A 27930-nucleotide genomic window follows, 5' to 3' on the forward strand; every position below is an offset into this window, starting at 1 on the left:
TAGCACTCGGCCACTCTCTGGGGCACTTCATCCTCATCTGCCGAGATGTGTGCATGACATATCTTAATGTGGCTGACACGTACTGCCTTGTAGGGGCTCGCTTCCAGCACTTCCGTCCCAATTTATTATGATTATTTTTAAATATGAGCATATTTTCGTAGCGGCTGCAATGGAGTTTATAATGTGAGCATATTTTCGTAGCAGCTGCAATGGAGTTTATAGGTCAAAAATTAACCAGTAAAGAAGGAAAAACAATTTCTCTCCCCGACTGCAGTTTGAGAAACGTTTGTGGCTGCCGTCGCACTGCTCCAACACGTAGTCAGCTACAATGCATGCCATTCATGGCAAGTTTCTCGAGACCGGACATGTTCTTAATCAATCTCATAGCTAAGATCAGAAATAAATTGACAAAATATTTGACACGGCTCGAATTATGATCCAATTGTGGCTCCACATGAGCGCAATTATACAGGGCACATGATGCGAGTTTCGCAATACTTCCTGTGCGTCCCTGCCCATGCAAACTCGTGACTCAGCGCACTTTTCCAGGGATGCTCCCTGACCCGCTTTGCCGCTGAGAGTCCAGGAAGGGGCTGAGGCTGCGGACTCATTGTGCCACGCCACAAGGGGACAATGGACGAAAGTTTGAGAAAGGAAGTGAGGTGACGGGGACGCCCTTATCCTGCGTCATGTGTGTCATTTATGTCATTTGAGGGTGGATACCTTCTCTTAGGGAGAGGTGGAGGGAGCTTGGGGGGGGGGGGGGGTTGTCGGCACTACCACGTGGGACCGCGCACTTCCTAATCACATGTCTAATATGTATAATATGCCATTTTATTTGTTTTTATTGAACCAATGTAGAGTAGATTATCTTAATATATTTTAATTCTCAAATGCACATAAAAAATTAGACTTAAACACACAAAAATAACCATGTGACCCCGCCACACATACACACAAAGGGCTCTGTTGCATAAAAAAAAAATCCCATTCGAAGATGGGCCAAAACTGCTTAAGAGCTAACCAGCATGTGTGCAAGAATTCACTCTGTGCACGTTTTCCCAAAAATGAAAACAATAATTTCGATACTATAGTACTGTTTTCGTCCCCTTATGCACTGAAACAGAAACAATACGCTACAGAAATTTATGTCTTCAAATACAGCAAACTATTCTGATTACTTGACTCTTTATCAACGACATTATTTCCGATGCGCAATAGATTTTTTTTTAACGCGACGAGCTCTCAAAAAACGTCCTCATTCATTTTCACGGCGATGCGCGTGGTCGCGTCGGGCGCGCGCGCGCCACTGTCTATTGTTTGCAAGGGGCGGGGCTAGTTGACGTCAACACGTTCGGGTTGCAGCGAAGCGAATGTGAACCCACTCGCAAGGAATGAATCAGACCAAAGAGGTGGTAGGGGGGGAGAACGGTCTGGTCGCGGGGGACGCACTCCCATTTCACACGTCCTTCCTCACAATTAAAAATCTAATTAGCATTCATACGTGGGGCAGGTTGCCTGTGCTACTTTGCGTTCCTGCTTCATGCTCGCCAGCATCTGCTGATCTCCGGCCAGACGTCTGACAGCATCACATACGCCGGCTTGTCACCGAGGAGAGCTATATTTATTATTTTTTTAAAATCCTAATAAGAGAGGGTAAATATCTTTTTTGCGTGGGTTCGTCCGGACGCACCTTGAGGAGGACTACCCTGTCACCACTCCAATTAATATGGATGAAGACAATCACGGTAAGGATGGGTTTTTTTTCCTCTTTTGCCGCTCGCTCCTTGGCATGGATGGTCGCGCTACGAGTCCATCCATGCTCGAGTAAAATAAAAATAAATAAGAAGAATGAAGGGGGACGGGGGGGGGGGGGGGGCTTGGCACAAAAAGAGCGAACCCCCCACCCACCCTTGCAGGTAATCAATTTCCTTGCTCAAGGCATGTGACCACGCTTGCTCCTTTCAAAACAAAAACATCAATTTGTCCGCATTTTCCCCAAATTCGTTTTCTTTGAAGCTCTTGTTGCAAAGCTTTAAGGAGTCCCCCTCTCTCTCTCTCATACACACACACACCCGCGCACAACCTCCATTTGAAGTCTGCAAACTGGGTGGAATTGATAAGATAAACGGATGGCAGGCTGACAAACAAGCTCTCGCTAGCTTTGTAGTTTGCTGATGAAATCCAGCGCCCCTGAATGTCACTTGATAAGTGAGGATGAAACAAAAACAAGCGGTGGGAAAAGTGTGTCATGCAAATCATTTGGATTCGCTGCCAAACACGTTCGGTCGAGTTTGTCGGGGCCGCTTTCTATGATGTAGTTATTTGCAACACCGGATTTAGAACCCAAGCGCGACATTGCTGCATCACGGAACTGTCGGCACAGTAATTTGACAACAATAGTGAACACTGCAGAAAAAAAAGAGCTTCAAGACCACCTATAAACGCTTGGAACTGAGTATGGACGCCATAAGATGGCAGCAAATCAAATTTTTTTAGTGTGAGGTAAGCCTAAATCAAGCTCTTTCCATCACCTCCACATAGTGCAATGATTTTACATAAGACATGCCTTTGACCCGAGTACAATAACAGCAAATAGGTGAGTTTCACAGCGACTAACAGAGGATGGGTTCCTTTCGAAAATTCTCAAAATGCCAACTCACAATCAAATCATGTTTTTGTTTTCTTTGTGATTGGCTGTCAGAGAGCGCCGAGACATGCTGCTTGTAATTGGACTGGAAACAAGGCCGCGTGCCGAATAAATTATTTCGATAACTTACCATAAATGTTAATGGGGAGCGTCGCCTGACTTGCGATTCGCTCGCCGGCACGGTCACCGCTGCACGCGTCACTTAACATTGCTCTCACGCACACTCGGTGTCGCCGAGGCCGATAAGTTTGTCACCAGCGCAGAGAGGAAGCCTGTCAGCCAAGAGAGCAGATACACGACAAGATGTCACATTCCTGGCGCAGCCCCATGCCAGATTTCAATCTTCTTCTTTGTCATTTGGTGCGATTTATACGACCGATTCTAGGAAGTGGCAAACTGTTGCGGCGTATGCTCAGACGTGAGAACTACAGAGTACGATTGTGCTGTGACCCAACAGCCAACGGCCACGCGGAGCTCAGATCACCCATTATTAATTGAACGAACGACACTTCCACGTTATGCTGGTTCGAGTATCGAACATGCATTTTCATTTAACGCAAATAAAAAAGCCAATTAGCTCCACGGTGAGAACAACACGATGAATCCCCGAAGGGTTGTCATCCTGTCGAGAGACGGAGTCACGTGGTCCTGGGAAGGAGGAAGTGCACAAACCCACCCTGCACTTTGGCCTGTATTTTGCGATCCATTCTAATTTATATGCGGGATAAAAGCATGAGCGGCGCGCTGATGTGTTTTATATGCACTGACGACTGGCCTCGGTCGTTTTATATTTACGGCTTTTCTTGAACAGAACAGCTGCACTTTACATAAAGCACTAGCAACGAGCAGGGCGGGTAAGCGACGTGGACATGTGTTTTGAGCTTACAGCCGGACGGAGAAATGGAAAGAGGAGCAGAAATTTGTTGGGTTTTTATTGCCTTTATGTGTACCTTTCTCCGCTGCCCCCCCCCCCCCTTATCCCCCTGAAACAGACATTTAACTGCTGGGGGGGAAAAAAAAGTCAACCAAAGGCGGCTTTTGTCAAAGCCTGAATCCACTCAGTGTATGTTTGATTCCTTGGCATCTTGCACTGCGCCTCTGAGGGAATTAGTGGGTTAGAAGGGGGAAGTCGTGTGATTAGGATACGCTCTTTGTTGTGGCTGTAGGCCCAGTGTGTGTGGGAGGGCACCAGCCAGTCACTTGGGGCAGCTTGGAGGTGAACTGGCTGCAGGAGAATGGTTGGATGGCAGATTATGTCTTGTGAAAGTTTATTTATGGATGCCCTGGAGGAGAGGAGGCAGCAAAACAGGCCAAAATTCAGTTGCTGAAAATGTATTTATAACAAATCCACTTGTAAGTAAATTGTAGCTATGCAGTATCAAAGAACTAAAAACAATCAATCGATGGTTCGATCGTAATCTTCAGCAAACAAGTCGGTTGTTACAATGTTTTTGTCTCAGCAAATATATCACAACGAGCGCACTTTTTCGCTCCCACTCCTTTGCACAAACATTCCAAAATGGGATGCTTCGTCACTCTGAGTTGCAAGAGTTCAATAACAATAGCTCAAACAAAGAGAGTCAAAGGAATCCAAAACTTTCAGAAACAAAACATTCATGTAATGAATCCAGTCTTGTGACTGGCTTTGTTTTCAAGTTGAAGTCATTTTGGGGAGGGGGGGAACTAGATTTCCTGTTAATGTCTCTTGTTGGCCCATCTGCACGGAAGAAAAATGCTTTGCTACAGAAGCATTGAGCCAAATTGAATTCACCCCATCCAAATGTCTTAAAACCAACAACAACAAAACCATCTTCTTTGTGTGCCGACCAAGATTTACTCCACGGCCATCTTTGCCCAGTTGTGTTGTTTCGCGGCTTAAGACAAGATTTTGTGATTTGCTTTTGACTGCCAAGATTACAGTGCTTTATGGGGCAACTGTAGAAGATTAAATATACTGATATGATATGGCACATGTTCCGTGCCGAACGCATCGACCCAGATAGTAACAGCGAGTGAATGCGCCTGAGAGTGAGTGGAACCTTGTAAAAGATTTTTTAAATTATGTTTTTTACTATGAAGAGCTGAGAGAGGAGACTACATATGGAGCTAATTAGGAGAGGGACTGAGAGCGCTTCCCTGCATGTTCCCATCACCATGGTAGTGTGTGTGTAGGTGGATGGGATGGGTTCGCTACTGAGGCAACACTCAACAGAGACGTAGTCTCTCGTGGATTTATCGCCTGTCGAAAAGGAGCAGCTCTCCAAGTCTGTACGGAGGAGAGACGGGAAAAGGCACTTGGGGGAAAAAAAACATTTTGACGAGAATAGTAACGAGTAGTGCGCGGATCTCTGCAGAGGTGCTTAGCTGGACTGAAGTCATCTTGAGGTGCAATTTCAGCTCCTGCTGCTAGATCTGGTCCCTTGGCCCCAATGCAAGTGGACTGTAGAAAAAGTCCATTCTTGTATACAGTGCGCCTCTGCTAATCTCTGCTCGGGACCGAAACCCTGCGGCGAATAGCAAAGAAATGCAAGTAATTGACGCCCCCTCTAAAAAGCGGAAAAGCACTGCTTTTGTCTAACCGAAGCTCCGCAACTTTCTTCAACATAGTTCCCAGGCACCAAGATCTCATCAAAAGATAACAACGATCGACTTGAATACAAATGAAACTCCTCAACTGACATAAACATAGTTCCTTGCACCCAGATGCCATCAGAAGGTTGGCAAAACTTCAAAATGAAGCTCCTCGATTCATATAAACATCGAGTAGTTCTTTGACACCGTGACACCGGCAGGTGATGGCAAAGCACTACTTTTCTCTCAAGCTCACTCGCTTGAGGATAGTTCCTTGGCACCAAACTGCCACAAGACAGCAGCAAAGCACCACCACAATCGAAATGAAGCTCCTCAGCTCATTTCAACATAGTTCCTTGGTACACAAAAAGTGAATCAGACTTTTTTTTTTGTGAGGACGACAAATTAAAATCTCAAACCAAGTGAATCCGCGAGTCACGAATCACGAACATTTGGAGAAACGGAAATGAATAGAGCGCAGACTTCCCCCAAGATCCCTACTCATGGAAATTCACCGAGCATACAAAACAAGGCGTGTAAACCCATCTCCACTTTTTTTTCCCCCTTTCTTGGATCTATTAGTAGTAATGGAGATGCGCGCTAACACCCAGCTCATTCTTACCATCATAAAATATCCTGGCGCGCATCCATTTAATTTCCTGCACTTTGTTCATGTTCAAGTACACGTTTTCATTCCTGTCGGCGACGAGGTGAGAACGTTTGCATTTCACGTCAGTTGTTCCGCGCACAAGATAGATGCAGCACAGGTGACAAACCTGAAGGCAATGGACGGCACGTCAGCTGTGACATCCTGCCCCAAACTCAAAGACGATATCAGACGACTCATTTGCCGTGCGGATCGCGAAGCGCATTTCAAAATTGCTTTTCATGCTGGATACACATCGCAATAATGTCGGCGAGCTTATCGGGCGGATTATTACATTCATTCCGCTTCCTGTCCGTCACTTGCTTGACGCCCGGAGCAGGCAGCCGAGGTGTGTGTCAGGAAATGATCCTTCAAATGTGTGTCACCTGTCAGCGTGTCGGCGCGGCGCGTCTTCTCGCTTTTGTTTGCCTTCGCCAGGAATCACGACATCAGTTTGAAAAGATTACTGGCTGCAATCTGGAACAGATTGTTCAACTTTTACACATTTTTACACACTTTTTATGCTCTCCACCTACAGTGGGGTCGATAACCCGCACGGTCAACAATGAATGAACCACGACAGAGATGTTTGGACTGACCCCAACCCTGCCCAGATGCGAGAAAAAAATAAAACCAAACAAAAAAAACATCAGCGTGTTTTATTCTCAGACCGATCAAATCCTCACACGCTGATTATTTTGGCCTGCCAACATACCACGGCAAAACCTCTCTGATCCCGCCATTGATTCGAATATATTATCGTAGTGCTGATGCTGAGCAGATGTGTGATCGAATGAGGACATCATGTGCGGACCACCCCCATTGCAAATGCGTACCCAGCTGGAGGTCCCCATCCCCAAAAAGCGAAGATTAACCCATGCAATCAGCTTCTGTGAGCCCCCTATATTCTGTGGGGTAGTTACAACTAAAACTAGAAGCTCCCCAAATCTTTCCGATCACGCGAAGAGAGCAGCTTCTGTACTACGTGACGTAAAGACAGTAGATGCATTATAATTGCTTGCGTATAAATATATTACAATAATCTGGTTTATTGGTTGGGTGCCAACAGAGGCGCAAACAATCGTCAGTTTTTCCCGGTTCTAATGTATGAAATGAAAACCAAATGCATGGCATTGAGAATTGAGAAAAAAAAAACAAATGTAAAAAGTCAAATGAACTTGGCTGTCACATTTGACCCCACCTCTTGGCTCTTCTGACTGGTCTCTATGACATGTGCGCGCTCAGGGACGACGGGGCGCTCTAAAGAATTCACGGCAGTCCGACGCCCCAGTCCAAATCCCGGCTGCTGTGAAAAATAAAATAAAATAAATGCAATTCACTTAAATATCAAACAATTTATATATATATATTTTTTCCTCTCTCATGTGCATGCACTCTCGGCTAACAATGAAGCACTTCAAAGGAAGCAAATAAGGCATTCAAGTTACACAAACATGAAATGTTGAAAGCGGTGTCTTATATCATGCAAAAAAAAAAAAAACGAACCAACAAATCATCCGGCGATAAAAGAGCCAGGACAAGAAGCAATATTCATGCACGCCCGAGATTTATTTTAAGATTCACGTAGATTCACTTGTAGCCGTTTTCTCCTTATTACAGCCCCGCTCCATCATTGACATCATTGCAAGTCTTTGAATATAACTTCCACCTCCTGCATTATGATGACATCCCTTTCATTGTTTTTTTTTGCACCGTGGCACCAGACCCCAACACCCTGAGTAGCACACAACAGCAAGCTCCACGTGCTTCCTCTTATCCAGCCCAAAGCAAAGTAGGTTAGAATCGGGCAGCTGCAACATCTGTGCATAAGGCCGCCCATACATCACACTTCCGCTCGTATCGGGGCTTTGAGGGGGGGGGGGGGGGGGGAATGTGCGGGATTAGTGCCAGCTGGCCTTCCCGCTGAGTGTGTGTGTGTGTGTGTGTGCGTTTGTGTGTGTGTTCGTCTCACCACGTCTGCATGTCTATCTATACAACGCAAGCTGTAATGTGAATGCTTATACAGTGGGAGCCGATGGAGGGGGGAAGTGGTGGGGTTTAGATTAGAGACCCACTTGTTTGCTGGTTCTGCAAAGCGGAGCAACAGAGGTCATCTTTTTTTTTTTTTTTTTAAGTATTACAGTGCGTTAAGTCGCTAAATAAAGCCAGTGGACCCATGGCTAAATCTACTCCCAGCCACGCAGCAGCCCATGTTAAGTGAGCGTGGGATTTTCACTCTCGGGGAGCTCCACGTGCTTGATAACAATGTTGCCCAACCTTTACTAAGCCAAGGCACATGCTGGAATTTTTTTTTTTTTTTTTTTTTTTTTTTTTACATTCGGCAAATCTCACAGCATACCGTCGAACAAAAATGTCACTGTAGGGGACATATAGGAGCATCGTAATGATGACATCTTCGGGCCGACATTTTAATCAGGTTAAACGCGAAAGCGACAAAGTATTGGAAAACAGTCAAAGTGTTCTACCTTGTCATCCATTCATACTTTTATGGTTATCGGCATTAACCCTTTCCGGGACAGCGGTCGCGACAGTGGACGGCTTATCATGTCATCAGGTTCTGACATGAGTGCGAAGAAGCCAATTTGCATGAACAAACGCCTCCTCGTAAAAGTTATGAAAGTGAAGATTTGGGTGCATTCATTTAAATCAAAGCAGTTAAAGCCAGTGGGTGGCTTTTGTTGGGGGGGGGGGGGGGGAAGTTGTTCGCATTGGGTGCACAGAGAGGCGGGGGGATTTACTCCTAAAAGTAGATTTAGGGGGATTTGTTTTTTTGGGGGAGGGTAAGGGGGTCACGGATGAGATTACGATGGGAGCCTCATGCGTGGTTGGACACACGATGGACGTTAAATCTTCGGGGGGGCTCTCTCAAAGCACTGTTACAGTGCAGTCGAAAAAGTATTGTAACTTTTTCCACCTTTTGTGTTACAGCTTTAGCAACTTGTAAGAAAAAAATATATATATATATATGGATGTCCATTATGCAGCACGCTCCCGGTGTTAAGAATACGGGTAGATTATCAATAACGTGGGGCCACTCCTTCTCGTCTGCTTTCTGAAGCAACCCAATTAAGAAATGAGTCATGGAAGGTCACTAATGGAAGTGCGTTAATAATGGAATTGGCAGACGTGTTCTGCTGAAAAAGCCCCTCCCGCCATTTCCAAACAAGATTATCCGCTGGCGCAAAGATGCCAGTGCTGATTGTACAGTCGATTTTATGAGTTTGGAGAGGCCAATAAGACGCCGGCGATGAGGGGCCCATGCTTGGAGAATCCCGGGCGCAGTCAGATCATAATGGTGGTGGTCTTTTATGGCACGGAGCAAAATGCGTACCGTTCATTAGATTTGGAATGAATCGAGATTGCAATCGTGCGTGAGTATACATTAGCTACATGAGCTAATGTAGGACCCCCGGGGGTGTACAGTAGATGCGTCGGGATGGCTGTCCTTTGCACATCATCGGGATTAATACTCACTGAGACTTTTCCAAATTTGGTTTGGCAGCTTGCTGATCGAGGACTGGTCGAGTTTACATTTCAAGCCGAGATGGACGTGACGGGGTCGTAACACCAACATTTTCCTGCAGATAATGACAAAAAAAAAAACATGGCGTGAGCCCACGATAGACTATCAAATCGAAAATGCGATTTAACGTTGGTGTTTTAAAATGAGACATTCTGGCATGAAAAAAAAAAGGATGCGAGGTAGGACATGAATGCAAGACGCAAAGCATTCGGGCCAAGGGAAAGACGGTCAGCGAAGTCAACGGTCTCCAAAGACGTGAGGCGAAAAGGCAACGTTAACCAAACTGGCTGCACATACGACGTGGGCGTGGCCAATGAACAGCACATACGTGTAAATCGAGGGAGTGATGTTCTTTTCCTCCCGTCGCGTAGGCGATATTAGCCCCGCGGAGAGATTTGTGGCGGCTAATGACACAAGATCAAACATACTTAACGTGCCTTCGTAGGACGGATTGAGATCAAGAAGTGTACTCGTCCGTTCTGCTTTCTCGTATTTTCCCCCCGGAGCTGCAAGTCAAATCGGGGAAATCCCGCGTGGCAGAGAACGAATCTGGATCGGTTTTATTAATAGAATTACCCCCCCCGGGCCGAGTGGAGACGGAGGAGTGGGCCGAGTCACTTTGAAATGGATTAATTAAAACTCTTTCTCGAGTTAATTAAGATTGAAGGCATCGCCGCTCCAGCCAAACGAGGTGAAACAGTCGGTGAAGCAGCAGCGATCGGCAGCAAAACAATTTTTTCCTTTTTTTTTTTTTTTTTCATGTTTCGCTGATCATTCGCAGCTCCGAGGCACCAGATTGGATCCTCTTTGCGAGCCCTCGTTTCTTCTTATTTTTTTTTTTTGCCTTTTTGATCTTGGCCGTGTTGTCGCCCGCGCGAACTGTGTACAAACGAGCGTGCGCTTCACGCCGTGCTTTCTCCATCATGCGTTTCAGTTCCTGAGGATCTCTCCCTGGAGGAGAGGGATGAGCTGTGCAACATCCGGCGCAGGAAAAGAGAGCTGCTCGACGACATTGAGGTGTGTGTGTGTGTGTGAAACTGCACGACGGCCGACAAGCATTTTTGCAAACGGTCACAAATTCTTATTTCCCGCCCGTGCAGAGGTTGAAGTTTGAGATCGCCGAGGTCATGACGGAAATCGAGCAGTTGACGTGCGTCGGCGAGAGGTAAGACGCCGGAGTCGGGGTACCCCGTTTAAACATATTTTTTTTTCGGGTTTGGGAACTGAAGTTGACGAGATTCACTTATTTCCCGACTGTCCATGTCAACAAAACTTGCAGTAAAACATCCCAGAGAAACAAACAGATCGCCATGGGGAGGAAGAAATTCAACATGGACCCGAAAAAGGTTCTTATCACCTTTTCGTCTTGCTCAGGGCTGCCGGTGACCCTTGAAATGGTTCCCGTTAGCTCGTTGAGAGAGACTCACCCCCTCCCTCTGGTCACCCTTCTCTAGGGAATCCAATTCCTACTGGAGAACGACCTCCTTCAGCACACCCCAGAAGACATCGCCCAGTTCCTGTATAAAGGCGAGGGGCTCAACAAGACCGTCATCGGAGACTACCTCGGCGAACGGTGAGTCGGCAAACCTTGCTGGAGATTCGTACGCGGCGCCAACGGCACCTTTGACTGCTGCCATCTTGTTGTTCTTCCAATTTCTGGAAAAGATGGCAGTGTAGTCCCGAAAAGGTAGCATTAACAAGGGTGCAGATAGGTTGCCATGGCAACCACTCGACAAGGTCACCCGACACTTTGATGATCATATATTTTACACCTCTGGCTGCCAAAAAGCTTCATTCACGGACCACGTTAAATGGAGCCCACCTACCACACAAAAAACCCAGAATGAGGCTCTTTAATTATCATCAATGGGGCTATGGAGGGGGCGGGGGGGGCAGGAAGCTATCATTACACGCTGAGGAGAGGAAACAGGCAGCACAACACACCGAAACACAAGAAAATAAATGCAATCAATTTCATGCGAATTTGATTATCAGATGGATTGAGTGGGGGGGGGGGGGCTCTTAAATGGACCTTCATCTTATCTTTCATATCACAACATTTCACTGTTCTTAATAGTCACAAAAAAATAAATAATCAGGGGGGGAAAAAAAAATCGGTGTAATTTTTGTCTGGCTGCAGACGACTTGAACAGGAAGAAAGCTCGACGCACGCATGTCAAGAGACAAAACAAGGCCCAGTCCAAATAACGCAAGAATGTTATTGAGACTAAAGTTTGCTTAAAAGACAACATGGAGGGGATGGTGTAACCCGTCGACGGCCCGACAAACCGCAGTTGTGTGCGGTTTTTTGGGTTGAGCTGTTTTTCATCAGCCGGGCATATGCGCCAATGCCTGGAGGGGGTTGGAAACGCAAAGCCTCGGCCGGGCCAGCTGTTTAAATGGATTCCACACGCCACCTCTCAGCATCTTGTGTGAATGAAATTAGTAATCATGAGAGGAATGCCGAGGAAAGGCCCATTTCAACACCTGCATTACGGATTGCGTTTTTGCTTTTCCGACATGGATTGTCTCTGCTGGTTCGCCAGGGACGACTTCAACATCAAGGTGCTGCAGGCTTTCGTGGAGCTGCACGAGTTTGCTGACCTCAACCTCGTCCAAGCACTACGGTCAGCGGAAAAAATAAAAATAAAAATTGAAAAAGTTGCGAAACACATCCTGACAGCTCGCGACGGCGACGGAATCCGCCCCCCCGTGAATTCTCGTTTGAATTGCAGGCAATTCCTGTGGAGTTTCCGTTTGCCGGGTGAAGCTCAGAAGATTGACCGCATGATGGAGGCCTTTGCTTCGCGCTACTGTCAGTGCAACCCGGGGGTCTTCCAGTCCACAGGTATGTCTGCCAACGCATCGACGGGATTCAAGTCGCATCGCGCAAACATCACAGCTTCCGTGCGGGAGATAAGCGAAAGGAAGCAAAGAGCCGCTTACATCCATTATTCACCGAGACGCACGCTGGCCGGGCTAACACGGTCACAACAACACACCGGTAAATATTTGACGATGTTTTATCGTGGGGAAGAGGCGGCTTGTGCGTACATGAGCAGGGCAAAGCGGAGGGTAATCGAGCCGTGCCCGCATTCGCGTCGAGCCGGCACATCGTTCTATGGAAGACAAAGAATGCAAAAATCAGGACTTTTCGACTCTTAATTCCGAATGATTCCATCCGCCTTGATGCGAACTGCACGGTCTTACGCCCGGTGAAGGCTGCAATAGAGAGATAAAAAAAGAAAAGACACCCTTCGATTGGTTTCCAGATACTTGCTACGTGCTCTCGTTTGCCATCATCATGCTGAACACCAGCCTGCACAACCCCAACGTCAGAGACAAGCCCCCCGTGGAGCGTTTCATCTCCATGAACAGAGGGATCAACGAAGGAGGAGACTTGCCAGAGGAGCTTCTCAGGGTGAGGCACCGTCGCAGGGGGGGGGGGGGGGGGGGGATGTACGAGGTGTCCTCATTTGTCATAAATGAGCTTTTTCTTTGCAGTTTTCTACTCTGACGATCGGTGTCCACCCCCCCCCCCCCACTCCCTTGCCTTTTTCCGCAGAATCTTTACGACAGCATCAAAAATGAGCCATTTAAAATCCCGGAGGATGACGGGAATGATCTGACGCACACTTTCTTCAACCCCGACAGAGAAGGCTGGCTCTTAAAGCTCGGTATGTTAAAAAAAAAAAAACGTTCGGACAAATAATCGATCAAATCGACGAATCGCCCAACCCGACAAATCTATGTCTTCCCGACATTGGCTGATTGACAAGATGAAGGACAATAGGCAACTGGACTAGGAAGCCACGTTTTAAAGACCTCCTAGTCCCCCCCCCCCCCCCCCCACCCACCCACCTCGATCCAATCCTACAGTGAGTCAGACCATGTTGTCATGCTGAAGCTTTTACAGAATGGACTTGCGGGGAATGCGTGCCCGCTGCTGTGTGGCTGCCCATGTCGAGAAATAATGGAGACCTTCTCCCCTCTTTATTATCCTCCCTCTCTGGTGCTGCCCCTGCTGGACCTGACGGGCTGCCAGCACTCCACCCCAGCACGCCCCCCCACCTTCCTCTGCATTCTTTGGCTCTGGCTTTTCAGTCCCCGGCCAGCCGCATTTGCCAGATCAGCAAGTTAGGTCCCGCTTCCCCCCCAATCACTGAATTCCATTTTCATTTGAAACGGCATCGGAAGGGGGATGGATTGTTTTGGATGAATGAATCGCTCCGTTTTTCCTCTCGCCGGCCCCACTTCAGTCGGAGAAATACTATCTCGGCGCACCATGGCGGCCCCGAGCATCCTGCTGCGTTTCCATCTATCAAGCCAAGCGTCCGGGAGATTTTAGTAACAATGCGCCAGACCTCACATTTGGAAAGGGAGCACTCAACAGTTGTCGGATACAAAATCAAAAAGTGAAAGGCCCTTAGGCGTTTTTTTCCAGTCACAGAAATACATTTGAATCATAAATTCCTTCGTCAGACGTGTTCCAGATTGTGCCGAGCCCAAAACGTTGTTTGGTATGATGCAGGTTAATTACATCACTGAATATCCACTAATCCGAATAATCTACTTTTATGAGACGATGGCGGCAGATGGCGGGATCGCGTCTCCATAAAAGGAAATTTCCTTTCGGAGGAGAATTGCAACTTTTTTTTTTTTGCCTCCAAGTTTGGCCCAAGGCCTTCATTTGTCAGCGTGACTTGTCTGTTAAAAAATATAGATCAATATTAACTCTTTCACTAACCTGATAACATGGCGACCTGTCCACTGTCGTAACCGCGGTCCTTGAAAGGGTTAAAAGGGTTGCTTTTTTAAAATTATTATTATGAGAACGACAAGCCTTGAATTACGTCCCTGCTGACCCCTCCCATCTTGCCGTGTGTTCACACTTGCACCTCCTCAGCTGGAATTCCTATTCAAACCCTTGTTGATGCTTTTTTTTTCACCCCCCACTGTGCGCAGGCGGCAGAGTGAAGACGTGGAAGAGGAGGTGGTTCATACTCACAGACAACTGCCTGTATTACTTCGAATACACAACCGTAAGTCTCATTTCAAACGTGCGGGATTCAAAATTGATTTCTTTTGCTCGAGTGCCGCATTTGATTTTTTTTAAAACGACGGCGCAACAAAGCGAAAAGTGCCCCATTTTGGTTCCGCTGGGGAGTGAACCCAGGACCTTCTGCGCGTTAAGCAGATGTGATAATGACTCGACGAGAGAACCGCAATTTGTTCGCTTTTCATATTTGGGGCGGCGGTCTTAAAAAACGGCCGACATGTAGACTAAGGTCAAAAGGTTATTGCCTGCCAGCTTGGCTCTTTGACCCTCACACCAGCATCAGTCCTCGTGGGAAACATCTGCACGCTACACGGCACACATCTGGCCCTGTGCAAAATGATTCAACCTGTTACATGTCAATACACGCCTGGCACTGCGAGACAACACACACACACACACACACTCCCCTCCCTTCCTGTGCACTCTCATTTGGCGCAAGATGACATGAAGGATGCAGGGCACTTCCTCAAGGTTCACACATACACAATACACACGTGGACACACACACGTGCGCGCACACGTCCGGCCCTGTAGCTATAATGGTGCACGGGCAGGAGGCAGGAGAGCGCAGAGTTACATCTCCCTGGGGCACTGTCCCCTACATGACCGGGATGAACAAGAAAAACATTTAAATGGTGCTACTCCGACACATTTTTCCCAGCTCGGGTTAAAATTGGAAATGTGCAAAGCAAATCCAATTCCATTTTATTTGGCTGTTTCTCCTGAGAAAATATGTTAGACATTTTTTTGTTAAGAAAAAAATATTTTTTTGGGGGGGGGGGTTGTTTCTTGAGACTGAAAATGGCCACTTTTGTCATTGATTTAAAAAAAAAAAATCAGTCATGCAAAAGTTGTGCACTTTTTTTCAGGGGAAAAAACATGCGATATTTGCGGAGAAAAGGTTAGATGTCACCAAACTACGACCAGATAACAACAAAGTAATCTAATGGTACTCTGCCAAATGTTTAGTTTTAGTCTTTAGTTGCAAGCAAAAATGTGGAGAATTCACTCACCTCACTTCCCAGCAAGCAGCAGCTTGGCAAGTAATGGACGGTTGTTTGAAATAAAGAGCTGTGAGCTTTTTATTACTACTCCCAGGTGAATTTCACTGCAAAAGAAGAAATAAAGAGAATTACACAAGGTGTGTTAAACAAACCACTTGGTCTCACAAAAGTCTGCTAGCTTCATGCTAACGCACGATGCAAAACACCATAGATGGGCTACTGAAACTAGCACTGACACGCATATTTGAACACAACACATCTAGACAGACAGTAATAATCACATGTATATATTTTTATCCTCAGCAAGGTATGGGCCCACTGAATTCAAACATAAAACTAACCGTTTAGTTCTTTGCATTCTATGTAATTATTTTTGCCTAGATAACACCGATGCTTCTTTCCAGGATAAAGAGCCACGTGGGATTATCCCCCTAGAGAACCTGAGTATCCGAGAAGTGGATGAGCCCAGGAAACCGGTAAGGACACACGTCAAGATTCCTTACATGTTCTTTAAGGCTGATTTTTCACACCATCTTGGCTTTTTGGTATGCAAGAACTGCTTCGAACTCTACAACCCCAGCCACAAAGGGCAGGTCATCAAGGCCTGCAAAACGGAAGCGGACGGGCGCGTGGTGGAGGGCAACCACGTGGTTTACAGGATATCGGCCCCCACACCCGAGGAGAAGGAGGAATGGATCAAATCCATCAAGTGAGCACGGCTGTGTTTGTACGGATCCATTTACACCGAGGGGGCACTTAGCCACATCCCAGTGTCGGCTTCTCATGGGTGACCTTGACAATGACATGCCACTTGTATATGTGTGTGTGTGTGTGTCATGAATATCCAACACAAACACACAATGGAAACACGCACACACACACACACACACACACACACACACTGGTGACCAAACAGGAGTCTGTTTCTCACACTTCTACACAGATAACACACCGAGGTGACTTCTGCTTTGTTGGATAAGCTCACTTCCTTTTGATTAGTACAAGCAAACACACACACACTCAGCGGGGTTGATATCAAAAGCGGTCTAACTAATGTGCCAACATTAGATTTTTAAACTTCATTTGAATCGTAAGCTACATATTAAATCACCGTTTCAGAGCTCACCAGCACGGTGGGGTCGTGGTTAGCATGTGGGGGTTCAAATCTCAGCACTGGCCTTCCTATGTGGAGTTTGGCTGATCTCTGGATCCTCCAACTCACTCTAATGTGACCCTAATGAGTACAAGTGCTGAAGAAAAAAATGGATGGATGGCATTTTAGAGCTCCAAATTTGATTTTCGACCTCCTGTGCCCTCTAATGGTGCTACAATCCATTTAGCATTGAAGTGCATGTGAACGGTGCATTTTTTTTTGTTGAAGTGTTAGGCTGCTTCAACAACGGAAGTTTACCTTCATAAAGCACGAATGACCCCAAGGAAAGTCAGCGGAGAGATTCAGACCTCAAAAACTGTGTGGCAGTTATGCTAACCACTACTACACTGTGTTTCCGTGACTCCAAACATTTACAAAGAAAAGTGTATCGAACCGACTTGATAATAATGTGAATTAATGTCCAAATTTTGTGAGAAAGGGTCAATTTAAAATCATCTACAACATAATGTCAAAAGGTTTATATATGAAATCAATTATGGTTTCTGGCATGCATGTGCATTAAGTGCAGCTGTTTGGGATGGCATGGTTAGCTGTGCTAATGAGTGCATCTTTTTACTTACAGTTTTTACATCGGCATTAGGTTGCTCAGTCATGTTTTCTCTCCAATCTTTCCAGAGCCAGCATCAGCAGAGATCCTTTCTATGACATGTTGGCCACCAGGAAGAGGAGGATAGCCAATAAGAAATAACCAAAGGCTTCTTTCAACGTCTCTCTTTTGCATCACTGCCACGTCCAAGGCCAGCAGGATCAGACTTTGACTTGGCTTGAAAGCAGTGAAGAACTACAGTCACAGTATGTGTAACATTTTGGTGCGACATGTCTGGAAAGACGTTGGCACCCTCTGGAGGATATTACAAGACATAACGACAAGTACTTCGTTATCCTGAGGGTCGAGTAGTGGAGGGAGGCCTCAAAGCTAATAAATCAGCTGGTCTGATTTGAATATGCACTGATTTACTCAAACACACAACCCTAACACACTCAAAAATGGTTTGGGCTATTAGGCTTTCAGGTGAAATTTCACGATGAACCTAAATGCATTACAGTGGTGTAGAGCCAGCATACGAGCTGCTAACACACGGTGTAAAAGTAATATTGACCCTACGGTGTTGTAACATTTTAAGCAACTGAACTGAACACGAATGTGAACAAATATAAAAATGCAGCCCTCACATGCTTATATTATTTTCCCTCGGCGTGAAATGACTGCTCGAGTGGATACAATCAAGCCGTTTATGTCCCACTTTTGCCTATTCACGACCAGTGACGTCAGACACTCACCTGTCTTGTGTCTGAAAAGATTTACCAATAAGATTATCATTACGTCTGTACGTTTGTTTAGACTCGGGGCCCACAATCTGGAAAATTATCCATATTCCATATTTACGCGCTAAAATCTTCATGCATTGTTGAGCCGGAAGGATTTGAATTCCGCGGTTGTGACGTAACCGGGATGTAACCCATCCAAGAAGCGCCCTGACAGGCGAACAATGCGGCGTAAATAAAACTAAATATTCCACCATACCCAATGTCTTTTTTTTTTTGTATAAAAGTGGGTTCCCCAGATGGTGTTTCAAACGCATATTTTCTGCTCGACACAGCCATTTTAAAACGCTCCTGTTAGGAAATACTCGGCAAACTTCGGCTCATAAACGAAGTCCTTGCCTGCTCGTGTTCACGTTAGTGAGATCACGTGTTACCACGCGAGACGTCTGCCTCAGAGGACTGGCGTTGGAACTGAATCTATCTGTTGGTGTATGTCTCTGGTGTTTCGTGTTGCGATTATAGGAACAGACCACAAACAACACGACCAAAACTGTTAAATAAGTGATTTTCAGTCTTTATGTAGGGCAGTCAAAGATGAAAAAAAAAATCGTATCCTTATACACCGCCTCCTAGTGGCCAGGTCACACACAGCGTGGGCATAATAGCATCCCTATTCATTTTCGTGCGGAAATGTGATTTTGAGTGTTTTGAGCAAAGGTCGTGCTCACAGAATGGATTAAATTTGCGTTGGATTAGAATATACACCCGAACAGTTGAACATGTTCTTTCAACAGTTTAGAGGTCAAATTAATATCACCCATTAAACGCATTTTAGGTCATCCTTTAATTCCACCTAAACCGCAAATATATAAACTTTTTACGAGTAGTGCATTTCATTCGTTGAAAATCCATATTCCCTTTGTTGGACTACTGTTTAGCAGATTGGGAATTATTTGCGCTACGATTATATTATTTATTGTCTTTAGGCAAGCAACTGCATAAACGCATTTGATGAAAATCCACCTTTGTGATAATTTCTTTTGTAGTTTATTTCCCTGGGAGGGGGGGAGTTGGACAAAATCACCAATTTACAATCTGCCTGTATATGATGTACATTTTTTTTGTTTTGTTTTTATGCATGTGATTGAGAGGCCATTCATCATTTAGTTGAGAACTTTACAATCATGGAGATGTGCGTAAATGACAGCAAGAGAATAAAGATGCAGAATGATACTAGGGGTGTATGAAAAAAATGTACAGGATTTTGAAAAAAAACATTAGATGACCACTGAGCAGAGTTCTTTGGTTATTTCATAAGCCATAAATATTTACTAATGACTAGATCTAAAAAAAAACAGGTTATAATCTTGCATTAATTTAAGTGTGTATTAACTGTATGGTGTCCACATTGATATTACAATCTATTTTGTAAAAAATACTAAACTTTTAAACCCCCTCCCCCCAAATATTTAGAATTCATCACTTTCCCAGCTATTACAGTTGCGTTTTCTACACACAAAGACAACAGTACAATTTCTGACATTAACAAAATGTATTTTAAGGCATTTTTACCTTGTACAATGTATAAAGGCTGTCATGCTAAATTAAAGGAATAATACAAGTTTTTAACTTCTGTCAAAAAAGTTGCAAAACAAAACACAATCCGTACTCACGGCTGACATAAGTCCAGAGAATATGAGCAGAATAACAAATAAAGCAAAACAACATCTACTCAGAATCCTGATACAGGAGTTTTTTATAGATATATTTATATGTATGTATAAAAGTAACTGATAGTACAGTTCAAAAATTAAATTCACAGTATTCCTTATGACGCTAGAAGACGCAAACTGGATTTTCTGATTCATTTTTTCCGTCGCCTCCCCCATTGAAAACAGCGATTAACATGACCTTTTTTTTTTGTTCGGTTTCATTTCTAAACAGATTGTGAGCTGAAAGAAAGCCCCCAAAAAAGGAATGATTCGGAGAAGAGAAGCAAGTTAAAAAATACTATCGGGTGTTCGAAAAGGAACGAAACAAACGCAGGGGGAAATGTGCTAAAGTCAGTCCAGGGTATCGTGGAGGTATCAGTGAGTGAAGCCTTGCTTGCGTTTGTTCATAATTTCTACACGCACCTCCCACCCCTACGTCCCCCCCTCCACCCCCAGTGGTGAATATGAAATAAACTCAAAATCATCCATGCACAAAGCAACCTTCCAAACGTGTTTTCAGCAGCGCGTGTTTTTCCCTTTTAATGTGAAGCGAGAGGATGATGATGAGTTTTCATTGTCCTGAGTTCCACTGAGCAGCAGTCGAGATGTTTTAAAGCGCCGGGCTTTGTGTTCCACACACACGAATATATTAATATCTGTCACTGTTCACGTCCGACAGGAGTAGGAGAGTTACTGCAAATAAAATCAACGCTTTAAAAAGTGAACATTGGTAACACTTGACGTGCGAAAAAATACTTTTTAAAATTGTTTTTGGTCCCAATGAAGCACCATGTCGTTGAATCATTCCTCTGCTGTATCTCGGCAGGGGGGGTTTTGGGGGTGGGGAGGGGGGGTTCTGAAACCAAAAAAAAAAAAGTATTTTTAAAAAATGGTTGCGATGGAAAGCAGAAGTTGTATAAATGCTGTGCCCATCTTTAGGGTTCTATTTTTTCGCGGGGCTAATGTAGCAGATGTAGTAAGTGGCCACTCACAGTCAGTGCTTCATGGTGCTGCTCACCACAGCGGACCATCAATGGGAGACAAAGTTGGCTTGGCTGTAACCGTTTCCTACCAAACAGGAACAAAGCGCCGTGAGCTTTTTATTTCAGACTTCAGGTTGAGCTTCACATTTGATCATGAGTGGGACCCTACCTGTGTATCCATTAAGGTGGCTGTGAAACGCTTCGTGTGCGGGGGCGGCGCCGTCATGGTCGTAGTCAAGGCGTCGGCGTTTGTCTGGCGAGCAGTTGTTCATGTCCAGCCTGTCGTCCTTGGAGTGACGCCGTTTGCGGTACCCGCGTTCTTCGCTGCTGCGGGCCTTGTGGCCGCGGCCGTCCGGACTGCGCTGCTTACTCTGGTGCCGGCTCTTTTTCTTCTTTCTTCCTTCGTAGCCTTGCTCCGAGTCGGAGCTCCTGGCAAGAGATTGCGAAAACAAACAAAGAAAAAATAAATACCGTGGTCAGTAACCAATACTTTGAAATAAGGCTCGTATCGGCTGGTTATTTTACCTGAAAAAAAAGTGACTAATTTAACAGATTCGAATTTTATCCATAAAAGAAATATTTTTTTTTAAACCTGTTAACAGGACAAATCATAATTAACAGATTTTAAATATTAAAAATTATTTGTATTATTTTATCATTTGAATGAAAATAATACAAAGAATTATTTTCATGATGAAATAAAATTACCACTTTTTTTTTTTAAAGGAACAAAGCTCATCTCTCAAAGACCTGGCCCATCAGTCCATTTTAAAAGCCAAACATGGCACAAATATTTACTCACCCCGGGTTTAGCAGGACAAGTAATGAAAACAAAACAAGAGTGTGTCCTGATAGGTTCAGTGACTCACCCACTCTCACAATATCTCTCTTTATCCTTGGAGTTCTTCTTCTTGCTCTTCTTGTGTTTTTTGCCGTGGCGCTCCTCAGAACTCGCAGACCGAGCACTCCTTCGAGCATTTTGGTCCTCCCACCCCGGAAGAGCGTGCCAATGCGAAGACGATGACGGCGTCTCTCTATAGAGGTGGTGGTCCCTGTCCCTGCAGTCGTCCCTCATCCTGCGAACTTCCCAGCCGTCCTGCTGCTTCTGCCGCCTCCAGTGGCCTTGCGACTTATGTCGATAAGCGTGATCGGAACTTCTGCGCTGGTAATCGCGGTCTTCCCTGGATCGGTGGTGGTGGTGATAGAAGTGGTAGTGGTGCGAGCACCGGTCGCGGTCCCGCTCCCTGGGGTGGTAGGCGTACCTCTCCCAGCGCCGCTCGCTCTCCCAGTCTCGGTGGTAATAATCGGGATCCCTGTATGAGCAGCGGTTGTAGTAATGGTGGTCTCGGTAGTCCCGTCTATAGCGGTGAGTGTCCCGCTCCTGACTCCTGTCCCTGTAATATTTCTCCCTGTCCCTGCTCCAGTCGGACGAGTATTGTCGGTCTCTGCCCCTTTCCCGCGACGACTGCCTTTCGTAGCCTCTGGAAGCAGGACTGGGCCGCAGCTGCTCCTTGGGATCCGCGCGCCCTTCGGAGGCCGCCGTCGATGAGCTCTCGGTCGGCGGGGCGTCCGCAACGTCATCGGGAACCTTCGGTAGAGCAATGGCACTACCAGCGGTAGAGCCGCTGGCGCTCTGAGAGCAGTCGGGTGAGGCGGCTGCGGGACTGATGGACGCAGACTCGCTAGATGCAGAGGAATGGATTTTGTCGGCGGAGGTGGCTTCGCAGGCCGTTTGCTTCGGCGGGGGATCGGACACACGTGCGGCCTTTAGGTCGGGAGAGATTTTCTGGCTTTCGCCGGCAGCAGGTTGGGCCGGAGTAGCCTGGGATGCCGCCTCTTTGCTGCAAGCACTACAACAAGACATGAAAACAAAGTCACGAGTGGACAAAAGTGAAGCCTGCGCAGTTTGGCGTCCTCTTTTAGTCATTAAAAATCTCTTTTGTTCCCTGTTGTAGTGCCATTGCTTTTTTTGTGTATGTAAATGCCCAAATGTGAGTTTCAGGACCTAATATGATTTTTCAAAAAATTGTGATTTGACACTCCAGCTGGGTTGGCTACCTTGGTTGACAGTGGCCAGTGTCCAGTCCATTCACAGTCAAAGTCCCCTCCGATGCCAAACTTCCATCACTACTGATCTGAAATGCAAAAATGAAAGTCATTTCAGAGTGGTGCGCGTGTGTGTGTGACTGCACATCGGATCTCGACGTAAAGGCGTAACGTGGCGCGTACCAAAAAGGAAAGGCATCGCTTACCTTTTCAACCCGATTATGCCCGTTAACTTTTTGAAGTCCATAATGGTGTCCATTTTGGATGGTTTTCAAAATGCTGTGTGTAATTCCATTCAAACCGTTTCCGTTCTGGTGCGTATCAGAGTCCCCGTTGGCCAAATCATCCCCTGTTCTTTTGTTTCCGTTCACGTGACTCTCCGCTGCGCAACAGTTATCCAGGGGTCCGCCGTTCTCCTGGTCCGACTCCTCTGACAACTCTTGGCTATACGGCACCAAGAAGGACGAACCCTTCCCGCCGCCCTGATGATCCCCGTTACTGCGCGCCGCGCCGTTGATGTGGTTCATTTGTCGCGGGATGAAGCGAGCATCTGAGGTAGACTGGGAGCAGGAGGAGGCTGAAGAGCCGGAGGACGAACTGTCCGAGGAGCTGCTCGCCGATGACGAGGAAGAAGCCAGGCGAGTCGGTTTGCCTTGGCCGATGCAGAAAGACAGCTTCAGGCGCTTCTCGTGCTCCGCGATCGCCGAAGGCTGGCTGGCAACCACGTGCGACGCTGAAGACGACGAAGCTGCGCCGTGGTTCGGTTTTCCGGCAACGCTGCTGCTGGTGCCGGGCTTCGGACAGTCCCTCAGGGATCCGTTGCCATTCATGTGGGGAGGATTCTGCGGAGGGGACAAAAACGCGATCAAACGCCGACTGCGTTTTGTTTGAATTTCTTTCAATAATATCGGCGCGGCGAAAATCCTGATCATCGCAGTGTGAAATGTCCATCTCGTTTTGGGTTCGGCAATACCTTGGTCATGTGCGGGGGCAGCTGCGGTCCGATGAAGCCGGCGTTGCTGTTGTGATGGCTGGCGCTGTTGAAGCGGGGCATCACCACGGGTCTCGGCGATGACTGACCGGGTACGGCCGAGTTATGGGTCATGTGACCATAGTCCCCTTCTTTCTTTCCATCACCGGACCTTGTGAAACAACACGATGGAGACGAGAGACGAACGCGGTAAAAGCGGGAGAAGACAAGACGTGTCAAAGGAAGTCAAATGTGAAGACCCAGCGTCGTGATCTGATGTTCAGAGTTGACTCACTTGATGTAGAAGAGGACGTAAGCCTGCTGGTTAACAACAGACCTTATGTCGCTGACGGTCACAGAGGAATCATTCATCTGAAACCACTGACCGTTGCTGGCCTGGGAGACACGGAAAGAGGGAGCGGCAACTTTTACAAAAAGCCAAAACCGCAAATGTCTGCAAACTGGCCCGGAGACGACGCGGTACCTTGATATAGCAGAAGTAGTGCCCGGCGTGGCAGCTGAATCCAGAGTGGACAAGAACAGCAAACAGCCCGTACAGCTGCGGCTCTCCTTGCGACTGGGACATGAAGGGCCTCAGGTCCAGGTACTCGAGATATTTCACATCCTGATGAGCACAGATGACACGCCGATGAATGTGAAAACATTTTGCAAAGACTCGAGTCAAGTTACTGGAAATTACTTTTGTGATTTTTCCTCCGCTGAAGTTGGCAAAGCGTTTCAGCGAGAGGGTCAGCACGTTGGAGCTGCGATGGATCGTGAATCTCTTTGAGGCCGTGACCATTTTTTTACACCTGGGAAGAAACATTTTCTCTATTAGGGGCTGCAAAACAACAGGTAAAGCCGAAAAATGTTATCTTTGTCCAAAAACGTACTTTGAGCACTTGTAGGCATTCTCGCCATCCAGCTGCTCTGGCTTGACAAACTGCTCAAGGGCCTTCGAGACACTTGGTGCCATCTGCAACGACAAGCAATCTACAGGTTTAAAAAAAAAAAAAAAAAACCTTTCCAAAATGTGCAATTATTTGGACAAAGCAAACTAGAAAATGATGACATTGATTCCGTAGAGTTACTTTGATTTCTAGAGTGATGTCCAGAAAGGGGTCGAATGTATCCGAGACCGCTTTGCAGTTTAAACATTTAACTGAAAAAGAAACAAACACAAAAGGTCACCAGACTGAACATGCTGCAAACATAACTAAAACCCCTAAAGCGAGTTCACAAACTTACCTCTGGACCTTAGGTAGCCACCAAATACCTGATGAATGAAAGAGGTTGCCTGCGTTTGCCTGTCCAATCTGCCATAAAACAGATGAGATGCAACAAAGGATTGTTTTTTTTTTAAACCTGCGTGTTCAATGAAAATCTGCATCTCAGGACAAAAAACCTACTTGGTTCCAGGTAAGCAGGACTTTTGCATAGCATCCACCGTGTACCTAAGGAATTCATGGGCATCCTCCTGGCTTCCATAGCGGAAGTGCTTTGCAATCCCTGCATTGGGGACCAATTAAGCATTGGTCAGGTTCCCCCCGCTCAAAAAAACTCAACTTGACTGCAACCCTAAACCGCAGTTCCCTCCAAATTCACCAAAGTAAACAGATAAACAGCGCCGCCTGTCGTTCATTCTGGGTAACATACAAATGTTTGAGTTCCCCAAAGCACTTACTTTTGAGCTCATTCAGCACACCGATTGGCTTTATAACATTCCCAGAGTTGGCAAAAACCTGAATGATGTGGTTTTGCATGGTGCACATCATACAGAAGCCCGGCTCGTGACCTGCGGCAGAACCAAAAGAAAAAGCCCGACACATGACTCCAGCTAGAAGTCATGAGCACCGGGACTTGCCATGAGCACCAAAGGAAAAAACCAGCGTACATGTTTTCGAATGCTCCCGCGACAGCATGTAGTTGGCAAATGGCGGCGTGTAGGTGAGACACTGCAGGGCTGAGTTGAGGAAACAAGTGTTGCCCATGTTCTGGAGCCCGGCGCCTATGCGGTGAACCTGGTTCCACTTTAGGCTAAGACGTTCGGGAGAGAAGAGGACCTTCTGCGGCATGTCAATGCCATCGCCGCTGCACAACACTGGACACATAACAGACTAAAATTAGACTTGTGCGTATGTCTCAAGGGCAGCACAGTAACCAGTTCCTGCTATTGTTTGTGTGTGTGTGTGTGTGTGTGTGTGTGTATTATGTAAATGGCAGGGAAGCTTGGCCATTATGTTTAATATGTTCCAACTACAAAGGGGTAGTGTAAAGCCATGTGAAGACAAAGCACGGCTTTTGTGACAAAGCACTTTCTATTCTTTTGAGGCTCATCTTCATATCACAATCACAATACTTTTTAGCTTGGGTAAAAACATTACCTTGACTAAATAATGGAGCAATGTGCCGTTTAAAAGTAAGAAAAGGTCATCCCACAGCATGTATTCGTAAAAGACTGATCAGCTCAGATTAAATTCTTTTAAATTATATTGAAGGAGACAACACACTCATTTGTCCCCCTACCTTGCTCTTTGGGTCGGTCCACGGAGGAAGGCGTGCTATTGTAGACGACAGCGCCAGGCGTCGGGCCCAAGCAGCCCCCCGGAACTTTCAGCCGCGGCGAGTCAGTGGGGAGGGTGGGGCCCACTGCCCAGCTGCTGGAACAGCTGCTGTCCATCCCGTCTCCACTGGTGAAGGGGGATCTCTTGCAACCGACTGACTCGTGGTCAGAATTTTCGGAGGATCTGTCAACAATGGTCATAGTTCATTGCTGCGGGTGGGGGAAACATAAAAGATTTTAGGAGAGGCAAGAATCAATGTTTTGTTCCAAAATTCTTGAGAGCATGTGTCCTCAAATGTTTGCTTCAGGAGTGAGTTGACTTTGACATGAGACAGAGCACACCTTGGATTGGTTGCTGGCCAATCACGGAGCACAAATTGACAACCTTTCACTCAGATTCACACTTCTGTACATTTTGGAGTAATCAATGAAGTTAACGTGTATTTAACAATACAGTATATACAAATTAATTTATTACTAAAGCAAATGTTGGCCTCTGTATGTTGTTTATGGACTGTTTTCTAATAACTGATAAAGTGACGCCGTGGACACAATTTAATTGAGCACACAAAACCAATGAAGAATAGATTGTTACCTAATCTCACTTTCATAGTTGTTACAAAACAGGAAAAAAGAAAAAATATGCTGAATGCTATCACGTGTGAATGTGATCATTTGTACGTAGGAGCCTCCACTTCTCCACAAACGACATTTCTCGAAAAAGCAAAAAAAACGTCCTTCTGTCGTCATTAAAATACGATCATGCGTAATTACAATTATTCAAGGGTTGGCCTTTAAAAGCTTTTACTTTGAAATTTGCATAAAGTTACAGGAGAGAAGAAAAAAGGACAGGGCGAATTTCCTGTTCGGGAAGCAGCTGTTCCCTCCCACTCCTCCGTTACTGACTCACGTTGGCGGCTAGGCCTGTCGTACGCACAGCCATTCAGTTACAATAAAGCATTCCTCCAACACGAGCAGCTCGCGACGGGAACGCGGCATTGGCTCTCAAACATTGCCCCGTGCAGTCAACCGAGCTCAAATAACCGCCGGCGTGAACGTTACATGGACGAAGGCCGTGGAAACGGCGACCATTACGCAAAAGCTAAGAGCGGGGCTAAAACGTCGCGCTAGCGTCGTTAGCCGACTTAGCACGATGGACGGGGGGGCTGACATGGCGGAGAGCACAGCGACCCCCTTGGCGATCAAACAACACACCACGATTGCGGTTTTGGAATAATTAAAGCGTTTTGGTTGTATAGAATTTGGAGATGTGGGGGGCATAGTCCACGAACAAGTGGCTAGCATAGAAAGGAGGGGCTCGATCGACACCGGTAGCCGTGTGTTCACTGCGCTGCTCCAGTAGACATGACAGGACCGGTGTTAGGATGCCACAACAAACCCGAGCGGCTCGGGTCCACCGCATAGCGACGGCCGCGTCGTTGAATCCCCACCCGAGCATAAAGGCGTCGGGACACTCACCTGGAATGTGGTTAAAAGCACGTTCGTAGCAATTGTAAAGCCATTCCTTATTTCCAAGCGGGTGTCCGGCGGTGAACAATGACGTAGGTGAGCCTTCCACGGCAACATCCGGGTATCGGGGATAAAACGAGTGCCGTGATTGGCTCCCTCCGCCGTTTGACTGCGTTTTGTGAAGCTCCGTCGCACATTCGTGCCGCCGACCTTTGTGTACATGCACAATCATCACCGTGCGCGTTCCACATACAAATCAACTCATAAATGAC

The 27930-nt window shown here is 46.3% G+C and overlaps 2 protein-coding genes and 1 long non-coding RNA gene across 8 annotated transcripts; 2 read left to right on the plus strand and 1 right to left on the minus strand.

Moving 5' to 3' along the window:
* The first annotated feature begins 1367 nt into the window (after positions 1-1367).
* LOC127603439 (cytohesin-3-like) lies at positions 1368-19879 on the plus strand. The gene is made up of 13 exons (XM_052069729.1): positions 1368-1748; positions 10346-10428; positions 10512-10576; positions 10691-10757; positions 10866-10984; positions 11958-12038; positions 12147-12259; positions 12684-12832; positions 12977-13088; positions 14377-14453; positions 15879-15950; positions 16029-16183; positions 17264-19879. Exons 1-13 carry the CDS (start codon positions 1730-1732, stop codon positions 17334-17336), a joined length of 1185 nt encoding a protein of 394 aa, XP_051925689.1. The 5' UTR covers positions 1368-1729; the 3' UTR covers positions 17337-19879.
* Positions 3964-4459, plus strand: LOC127603498 (uncharacterized). The gene is made up of 2 exons (XR_007963081.1): positions 3964-4181; positions 4216-4459. It is a non-coding gene; the product is annotated as an uncharacterized LOC127603498 (long non-coding RNA).
* usp42 (ubiquitin specific peptidase 42) lies at positions 5786-27834 on the minus strand. 6 transcript variants are annotated; one of them, XM_052069624.1, is made up of 22 exons: positions 27668-27834; positions 26152-26398; positions 25520-25726; positions 25310-25420; positions 25035-25134; positions 24874-24941; positions 24717-24787; positions 24519-24601; positions 24326-24437; positions 24110-24250; positions 23921-24021; positions 23629-23797; positions 22862-23497; positions 22668-22744; positions 21479-22459; positions 20779-21038; positions 20619-20694; positions 15484-15578; positions 10999-11067; positions 9359-10928; positions 7069-7170; positions 5786-6344 (listed from the first exon to the last, which is right to left on the minus strand). In XM_052069624.1, the coding sequence occupies exons 2-17, from the start codon at positions 26387-26389 to the stop codon at positions 20657-20659; spliced, it is 3393 nt and encodes a 1130-aa protein (XP_051925584.1). In that variant the 5' UTR covers positions 26390-26398; positions 27668-27834; the 3' UTR covers positions 5786-6344; positions 7069-7170; positions 9359-10928; positions 10999-11067; positions 15484-15578; positions 20619-20656. The 6 variants fall into 6 exon arrangements, with proteins under 6 accessions (XP_051925584.1, XP_051925579.1, XP_051925578.1 ...); XM_052069619.1 differs by having other exon boundaries at positions 9359-9466; positions 10769-10928; positions 22668-23497; XM_052069618.1 differs by having other exon boundaries at positions 22668-23497.
* Between the last annotated feature and the right edge of the window lie 96 nt (positions 27835-27930).

The sequence above is a fragment of the Hippocampus zosterae genome, chromosome 7 (assembly GCF_025434085.1).
Source record: "Hippocampus zosterae strain Florida chromosome 7, ASM2543408v3, whole genome shotgun sequence".
Taxonomy (NCBI): Eukaryota; Metazoa; Chordata; class Actinopteri; order Syngnathiformes; family Syngnathidae; genus Hippocampus; species Hippocampus zosterae.

Coding starts and splice junctions, on each gene's coding strand:
- LOC127603439 (XM_052069729.1), top strand. Junction 10,429..10,511: donor AGCTGCTCGACGACATTGAG/GTGTGTGTGTGT, acceptor CCGCCCGTGCAG/AGGTTGAAGTTTGAGATCGC. Junction 10,758..10,865: donor TCAACATGGACCCGAAAAAG/GTTCTTATCACC, acceptor ACCCTTCTCTAG/GGAATCCAATTCCTACTGGA.
- usp42 (XM_052069619.1), bottom strand. CDS start 26,389: ATGACCATTGTTGACAGATCCTCCGAAAATTCTGACCACGAGTCAGTC. Junction 23,798..23,920: donor TACGTCCTCTTCTACATCAA/GTGAGTCAACTC, acceptor TTGTTTCACAAG/GTCCGGTGATGGAAAGAAAG. Junction 20,695..20,778: donor CCACCTTAATGGATACACAG/GTAGGGTCCCAC, acceptor CCTGTTTGGTAG/GAAACGGTTACAGCCAAGCC.